The following is a 9,206-nucleotide window of genomic DNA, read 5'->3' on the forward strand; positions in this document are numbered from 1 at the left end:
GGGCAAAAGGAAGGAGGAACCGAGGAAATAGATTCAGCGGTACTACAAGCAGCAGGCTGCTACAGTAGTAGAAGATACCTGTGGTCCTTGGGACACCTACTACTATACTTACATCAACTCATCCCTAAAACCAGATAGAAGCAGCTACGCTATTTAAAAGACCCAGGCATCAAGCCAGGGTAAAGTGACAGGAACTCTTCACACAAGAAAATACTGTGGAAATAACATGTATTGAGAACTAAGAGGTTCATATCTGTCTGAATACTGCTGCAATACATGTCACTCCTTGTCTGAATTGTAAAATCAGCTTCAGTACCTGGCTGTACCTTTTATTAGTTTAAAATGCTATTATTTGAGTCTGAAGCAGACATTCCAAAAGAGACTAGAATTAAATCCTGAATTCCAAGTAAACCACTAAAGGGGGAGGGGGGAAGAAAAAAGATAGGAAAATTAAAACAAGAAAGCCTGTACTACAGAAAATCATTAATGCTAGAGCTCAAGTGGAGAAAGCAGGACAGTAACCAGAGCGACCCAATTTCAAGGCCCAATATTTGCAACTTGCTAATGACAAAAACATGTCACTTACCAGCAACCATCATAGCTGTTAAATATTATTAAAGATTCAATGTCTGACACATACAGGTATAAGAGGAATTTGGTTTTAATAATTTTAATTTTCAGAGAATCAACTACAAAGTAACTTGAGAACTGAATAAAAATGCATAAAGCAACAATTATCAGTAATTAGGCTAGAAAATTAAAGGGTGACTCATATGTACTAGTTTTGCACAACTGAAGTCAAATGTGACACACACTTATTCTTCTGAATCCCACATAACAGCAAGAATAGATATTAGAGACTTGGGCCTTTATATTTAGGTTATAGCAGCATAACATACTTGAAATAAGATGAATTTGCCTTAGAAAGTTACAAGTACTCTTCTGTCCCTGCATAAACGAGTTCCTATGCTATTTTCTTTAATTCCCCAACCCCAGACTTACAGTACAGTTCTCTAATTAAAAACTGACAAGAAAATTGTCCTGCAACAGGCAAGTGTGGGCAAAGAGCCCGCACAGTAACAGTGAACTGTCTATACACAGTGAAATCTCTCATACACAGATCAGCTGTACACATGGTATGGACTTAGAATTTAGTGAAGGTTAAAAAAAGCCCAAAAACCAGACAAGAGGTTTCATTTTTTTACATGATGCTTTAAACATCTAGCACTTTAAGCAAACTGAAATATAAAGTACCGCAAGTAATACACTACTGCTGGCTGGACCCTGGTAAGAAAACTGACCATGGAGTTCCAAGTTAGTACCTATGGGTAGCTGCACCAGTATACCCTCTTGTTTTAGGGTCCAAAACTTAAACACCTTGCACTGCAGTGCAGTGCATGACTAGCTGCTTAGGCTACCAGCTCAGCCTTTGATTTCAGCATGTTTGTTTCATGCCAAAGGAAAGAAGTGCCAAATAAAACTTCACAGTGCCTTTACTAGGAAAGAAACATTGTTGAATCTACAGTCACCTCTTTGCTGCATCATCCTGGTTTATGAATGGCAGGTTCCTTCTTGTGAGCAGTGTTAGGCTTCAGATGTTTAACAGATATCAGTACAGTCTCTTTCAGAATCACCCACATCTTATACTAGCATGCCCCCAAGCCAGTCAGTCACTGATGAAACAAGAACTGTAAAGTTTAAAGAGTCTTCAGTGCAAAGGTTGCTACCTCCTACTGCTCTAATCTATAGCTGGAGTTTTAACCTCTTGCAACTTCCTTTAGAGTTAAGCTTCTTTCACAAGAAGTATCAGATTCAGAGACAGCTTACACAAGACCTGGGTAAAAAGCAAATGGAGAAGCACTTTGCCCTTCCTTGTCCCCTGAAAAAGGGCACAGATTTTTTGTTACCAGGAAGCACGGCTCTAGTACAACTTACCTGCTGCTTGTGTGTATCTCTGGCAACCGCATCCCACCAAAGTCGAAAGAATTCCTGTTCCACAGCAATAAATTTGCGCTGCTTTCCTTTCATTAGCTCTTCTACAACAGACGTGTAGACATTTGCTGCATAAGCATGCATACTTTCCTGCAAGGAACAAAATGCAGAAAATCTGTTTTGCCTACATTAAATGGGCTGTTTTGAACACTCATTGGGCTTGAAAAGAGATTGTAAACCTCATGTTTGTTGCCCACTTCCTTTGTACACCTGGAAAGACTGAGTTCTGATTATGCACAGTCTGTGGACCCCTCTGCTCCAAAATACGTCCTGACTGGGGACCTGACTAGATCATCATGCAGCTTCCCCTAAAATCAGCAGGAATCAACACAGGCTCTTTTTTTGATACACTGGGAAACAGCTTACCCTGTCCCTCATTGCTTGTCATGAAACCAAGACTTTGCACCAACACAGTTAAAAAACCCATGTGCACATTTTACTCTTCCATTTCTGCTCATGTGATGACCTGAATTATCAGAATTGTTTCTTCAGAGCAAATACGACTTCATGCTGTGGGTGTGCACTACCAGTATAATACAGTTATACACACATGGATGCTGTGTATTATACTGTTAGACCCAGAATCTTCAGTCATGTAAAATAACTCCATTTGGCTTGCTGTCTTAGGATACAGTAAAACCAAACCCATTGACTGTTGATGTATAAACATCCAGTGTGAGAATTTGTGCATTTATCCTGTCTATGCTGTTCTGAAAGCTACTTGTATTCCAGAATGAGGCCTATGGATTTTTACTGGAATGCAAACATGACAGCTGTATCCATCAAATAACCTATGACATTGTTATATCCTATGATATGGTATGGTACCAAATTAATAGCATTACATTATTTTAAAGGTGTGTACACAAGGATATTTAACGTACACTTATCCTTGCCAGAACAACTACAGCTGACCAGATCCAGTCTTCCACCCTTAATTTCAAAGTGACACAGAATGTCTAAAGACAGCAGCAAAGATTCTAGGATTTCCTGCAATGTCTGTGTTTCCTTGTAACGAAGTTCACAGCATGTCATTGAAAGATTTTTTAACGCTAACCGTAACACTTTTCTACTTAAACTTTTGGTACTTGCTGAAGAATGCACACCAAAATACATGCACCTGAAAGTGATTGACAGAAAGATATCTCACACATCCAAAACCTAATGGGCATTCTGAATAATCGCATTTTGACATTAGAAGGGAATGACATGATCCAAATCAGAAATGAGCTATTACTAACCTCTCGCTTTCCAACTGTTTTTGTAAAAATGCTGAAGCGTCATTAGAAAAGGGGAAACATTTGAGTGTAGGACGAATGGCTTAAAATACTCTAGTGCCTATCTAAATAATTACTTGTTCGATGATCTCTTGATCAGCTCTTAAGGGTTCTTTAAAATCAAGATTATGATTAGATGCTTAATACAACGTGAGATTTTAACTAAGGGCATAGCTTTTACGTTTCACTAATACCCAACAGTGTCAAACTCCAATGGCTGCTGAGGAATTTTCACTTTTCACTGGCAACTGGCTACAAACAATACATTCTAAAATTCCAAGTAGCTGTACAATGATTACAACGTCAAGCTCAGTTTCAGTTCTTCATAGTTAAGTGGAGTACACTAAATTTTAAGAGCTGAGCAAGGACTTTCAAATTTAATACAACACTAAAATATTCTGTGCGGAAACTTACCGTAAATATTTTCTTGAGGTATTTTGGTGATGAAGACTAGCCAGTCTTTATTCTGACTCAAATTATGCTGGAACTAAGCAGTAAGATATTACCCAATCCTACAAAGTTTATAAGCCCCAGTTGTCTGGGTGGGAATGACAACAATTGTTCTCATAAAGTAGGATACTTGCAAGCAATAATAAGCATTTTCTTTCCAGTTCACATCCTCTATCAGCTAATAAGATACTCTGAAACAATAAGCAGTGACCCAGTATAAACAATCAGGTAAGATTTTACCTACTTAAATACAGATTTTTAACTTCTAGCATGTTGTAAAAACTGCTTTGTACTGCATTCTAGACAATGATGAGGTGTCTTTCACTCCTATACATAAGATACATCAGTGAGATGACACATCTTGTGTAAGTTACGGTACAACTGTTATTATCAAATTGCAACAGATTGCTTGCTTTGAGAGAAAACAATTTTTATTATACAATCAGTGCTGTAATTCTCCACCAATACTATAATTTCCAGCACACAATGAAGGTTGCTATTCTAATATAAATAAAATCCTTATTTTGCACTTTATAAATGGAGAAACGAAATACTAAGAAACCAGTATGTTGTCAGTCCCCAGTGAAACCTACTTACAAAGCAAACCAAAAATGTAAAATACATTGGGATTACTCCAGTATTCCAAAGTTACCTTCAGGTTTCACTTTACTACAGAAGTATTTGTAATGATGCACAGGTAACCTCTGTGGTTTTTTACCATGGGAATTGATGATGCTTATGATTTAATAATACAGGCACTGAGGCTTCAAGCAACTGCACCTTCTTAAAAAGCAATATGTGTTTCATTTCTCCTTGAGGAGATCTTCAACCATGAACTGACCCAAAATAAAAATTAATTTTATGTTCTCTCCTGCAATTTCTGAGTGGGAGTTTGAGATATTAAAGGAGAAATTCACTAATCTTTCCTAAAAAGGGAAGGCAAATAAATGCACAGCAGGGATTCCTTGGCGAGCCATTAGTTCTCTTTTATTACAGCTACTCTTAAATATCTGACGCCATTTCACACTAGTGAGTGAAGTATACACAGCATCTTTCACATAAAATGAAAGCAATTTATACTGGTGGTGAAGGAGTCAGGGTGTTGACTAACAAATAGAAAAGGTGTTAATGTGGGGCATTGACTTATTTTGCTCTACACCTCATTTAACAAAAAACACATTGCTCCTACACTTCTGTGGGACAAGGCTCCAACCCTGGGCCTGGGTCCTGCTATCTTCTCTAGGAAACAGCACAAAGTTTTCCTGGGGTTTTGGCTTAGTAAGAAGATAAAAAAAAGGACCAAGAAAATCTGTTATAGGATCAAAGCTCAACATCAAACAGAGTGAAGGTCTTCCTTAAAAAGCAACTGGGGGTTGGTGGTGGGGAAATCCCTCAGAAGAATCCTGCAGAACACAGGCACACATAACCCTAAAATTCATGGGTACAGTTCCCAAGCTAACCATGCCTCCTTCGTCGGGATCCCGCAACGACGATCACACTCCCAACAGGAGATGCACCTGTCGGGACAGGGACGCATCCCTGGGGGACACAGGGATGTCCGCGTTTCTCTGCGGGCGGTGGTGCAGGACCAGCCGGAACCCCGCAGCCAGCGCAACGGGACTCCAGAGAGTTTGACAAGCGTGAAGGCGCTGGGCTGGAGCAGCGCCAGGCCCACCCCTACCCCGACAGCCGCCGTGCCGTGCCGTGTCGTTCCCACCCCGGCCAGCCCCGCTTCGCAGGGTCCCACCTGCACCGTGTACACCCAGCCGACGTCCATGTGGCTGTGGGCGACCACGAAAGCCCGCAGCGCCCCGCTGCCATCGGCCCAAGGCAGCAGGCTGAGGAGCATCAGCGGGAGGAGCGGGTCTCGCATGGCAGCTCCCTGCCAGCTCCCCGCTTCACTTCCGCGTCCCGCCGGCCCAGCACCGCCTCCCGGCACGGCGGCCCCGGGGCGGGGAGGGAGCGGGAGCAAAGGAGCAGGAGCGGGGCTACCGCGCCGCGGCACTGTCTGCACGGTGGGGAGGCGTGCGGCTGGCTCCAGAATCACTGCTTTGGTAACAAGAAGCCACAACGGTTTTCCTTGAAATGGGAGGATTTTGAGGCGGGGGGTGCCTGTGCTGGACCCGAGCTGCCCTGTAGGGAGCTGAGACCCCTACAGCAGGGTGCAAGAGCCAGCTAAAACCACAGCCCCAGGTCCTGGTGGTTCCTGCTGATAACTCTGGGGCTGGTTTTGTCATACAACTGGATAGCTCTGAGGGATGTTGAGTTCTGAATCTTGGACAACTACAAATACAACTACAAATCCTTGGCTTTTTTTATTTTTTTTTCTCCCACGTTCTTCTGAATTGAATGTGAATATTTTAAGGTATAATGGTTAATTACAGATGCCTGTCTGCACCTTTGGAGCTATAGCAACATCGAATTTTATGTGTTTGACCTTCTGATCCCATTTACATTGGTTTTATCACTTCTTTTATTACTTCTAGCAAGAGGTGGGCCCTGTACTGAGAACCGAAAAGGCAGTCTTGTGTCTGCACAAAGTCCCACTGAAGAGGAAGAAATCCAGCCTATAATTAAAAAATATAGGATAATGTAGCCCAATCTCCTCAGAAGTTTTGTCTACAGTTGCACCAGTTTCTGCCCAGTACCTCATTGTGATACTAAAAGCTAAAGCAGATTGAATTGTTTTTTAAACTTTGACTCTAAAATACACTGTAGTAGAAATTATGTTCTAGTTGGAGTCACTTACATGCTTTTAACAACCCTACAATCCTGAAATAACAAAAATTCCCACACTCTTTGCTCATTTCCAACAGTGTCAAATAAAAGGACATCAAATGAAGGTGGTGCCTGCTCCCACTTTCAAGTTTGTGTGTTGATTTAGCATCACCCATTTTAAAACCTAGTTAAACCAGTCATCTCTCTGAAGGAAACAATCAAAAATGGCTTAAGTGTCCATCTACAGACTTACACTGATAAAAGCCAAAGATTCATTCTCACTGGACTAGCTGGCACTTGGGTGCAAATTAACCCATGTCAGTACTCAAGATACCTGTAGAAACAGCTCACACACTATAAATGTGATTTGCATCTATCCCTCACTTTAGAAAGAAAAAGCAAGCACATGCTACCTTACCTGCCAAACACCGAGTTGAACAGTGTAAAACTGTTAATTTTATAGCAATTAAATCTAATGCAACTGGATTCTCCCAAAGCATGCTAGTCAATATGGTAGACTAAATTTTTGCCTCCAAAGAAGCAGTTAACAGTTAAATGCAAAGGTTAATTTTATTTATGATAATACCCTGTCATGAAGAGCAATAATCAAGGTCTGTAGGTCATTTCTAGGGGGAGTTAGTATCACTGTAAGCAGCTGGATGAAGCTTTACTTTAATACAGCTCTATGATACTCTTTTTTTTTTACCCTCAAATCATCAGCTTAAACCTTTTCAGTTCCAAGAAAGCTAGTGCACATCCAGCAAACATATGGCTTGGAGATATATATACATATGCTCTCTAAATGAACTGGTGTTTTTTTTACCCCAGAAGGTATTATGGTCTTTGTAATTTAGGTGAAATTCCCAGGAAAGCTTAAGTGTTGGTGTTTTGCTTTGTTTCTAAAAGTAGCTGAGAATGTTTGCAGAACATTGTACTCCTATTTTAAACCTGTTTTCTTCAGAAGGTGTAATTGCCCCCCTTCTTCTTTCACAAAGGCCACAGCGTGACACTGTCTTGGATGCACTAGAGAAGAATAAATATTTGAACAGAATACCTTTATTAGGAAAAATGGAATCAAACTGCCCACAGTTTACAGACCTAAAGGTATCAGGAGTGCCTCCACTTGCTGCGAAAAAAAAAAAAAGGATGACTGTAGGTATCAAGTAAAATTTATGCTGAAAATGATGCTTCCCCACCATGTAAGGGTGGTGAGGCACTGGAATGGGCTGCCCAGGGAAGTTGTGAATGCACCATCCCTGGCGGTGTTTAAGGCTAGGTTGGACAGAGCTTTGGGTAACATGGCATGGAGTGAGGCGTCCGTGCCCCTATCAGGGGGCTGGAACTGGATGATCTTAAGGTCCTTTCCAACCCTAACTGTTCTATGATTCTATGTACATATAGTGTCGCAAACAGCAAAAAGCTACATGGAAGAACCAAAGTAACCGTGCTATGACAGTGGCCTACATGGGTATTTTATCCTCTTGTTGGCTCCTAATCTCTTAGTATGGCTTGATTATAGTCCTCCTATGTTATTTCTTAAGCTTTTCTCATTTGTCCATACAAGGTGCATTTGCTCTCTTTGACTCGAGCTCTGTTATACATGGGCCTCTGACACTGTCACCTCCAAAAGGCAGAAGGTGTAGACAAGATACTGGCAGCCATAGGCTAAGGAGTCACAATTGTGTTAAATACCAAGAAAGCTACCTGGTGAACAGAACAAGTAATGTACCATTGCATTTCCCTCCTGTCATGTTTTTGGGGTGGATGTCTATAAGCATAAAGGCGTTTATTAACTGAAGTTCACTCTAGATGACTGGTTTAGCTAGAATTTGCTATTCCCCTAAACATTTTTCCAGTGGAGATAAAGGTCACTACTCAGAGCACTTAAGCTTGCTTGATAACAGGTTCGATTTCTTACCACTCATGGATGCTGTACAGTTTCCAGATCCACAGGCATCAGCGGGCCAGACGAAAAACCACTATCCAGCCCTGCAGTGATTTCAGCATATATAAACCCCGATAATATACATTGTATTTGCAGCCTTTTTTCCATAATATAATCTACATGGCCTAAGGATGGTAAGAGAACTGTGGTGAAAGTGCATCTGCTGGTGCTTGGTGTGGGGAGCTGGGAGATAGGACAAGAGGTAACTGCTTCAAGCTGTGCCAGGGGAGGTTTAGACTGCATATATTTCTTTACCAAAAGGGTGTTCATTTATTGGAACAGGCTGTCCAGGGAAGTGGTGGAATCACTGTCCTGGGAAGCATTCAAGAAACATGTAGACGAGGCCCTTAGTGACAAGGTTTAGTAGTGGAGTTGGCAGTCCTGGGGTAATGGTTGGCCTCGACGATCTTAAAGGTCTTTTCCAACCTAGCTGATTCTGTGATTCTATGATGGGTGACACTGGCCAGGCCCTGGTGTGGCGGGTTCTCCAGGGGTGTACGCCCCAGAGTCCTGGTGCACCACACACCGGGCTGGCTGCACCGTGTGGCTGGGAAGCAGCGGTGGGACACGGTACAGACGGGGGGCACCTGACAGGGAGTTCATGGCTGAAGTTACCAACAGCAGGAAGGCTCCTGCACCCCGGCAGCAGAGGAAGGCCCGGCTAATGCATCGCCTCCCGCCGCCGTGGCCATGGCTCGCCTCAGGCGGAGCAGCCGCCCCGCCCCGCCCCGCCCCTGCCCCGCCGCCCTCCCGCAGCTCTCCGCTGGGCACGGCCCCGCCGCCCTGCTGGGGCCGCTCCGAGCCCGCTCACACCTGTTGGGCCG

The 9,206-nt window shown here is 42.6% G+C and overlaps 1 protein-coding gene across 2 annotated transcripts in view; it reads right to left on the reverse strand.

Annotated features, from left to right (window-relative positions):
* Nucleotides 1-5,646, reverse strand: part of MAN2B2 (mannosidase alpha class 2B member 2) — a 33,994-nt gene extending 28,348 nt beyond the window's left edge. The window contains exons 1-2 of one of the 2 annotated variants that reach the window (XM_061379892.1): nucleotides 5,467-5,646; nucleotides 1,936-2,082 (exon numbers count right to left, since the gene is read on the reverse strand). In XM_061379892.1, the coding sequence (XP_061235876.1) occupies nucleotides 1,936-2,082; nucleotides 5,467-5,592 (273 nt within the window). In that variant the 5' untranslated portion in view covers nucleotides 5,593-5,646. Of the gene's footprint in view, nucleotides 1-1,935; nucleotides 2,083-4,316; nucleotides 4,489-5,466 lie in introns of those variants that run through there. The other variant, XM_061379893.1, reaches the window with a different exon arrangement.
* Between the last annotated feature and the right edge of the window lie 3,560 nt (nucleotides 5,647-9,206).

This window comes from Neopsephotus bourkii, unplaced genomic scaffold, assembly GCF_033783945.1.
Source record: "Neopsephotus bourkii isolate Nb327-2 ecotype Australia unplaced genomic scaffold, CSIRO-AGI_Nbou_v1 NB_1780, whole genome shotgun sequence".
NCBI lineage: Eukaryota > Metazoa > Chordata > Aves > Psittaciformes > Psittacidae > Neopsephotus > Neopsephotus bourkii.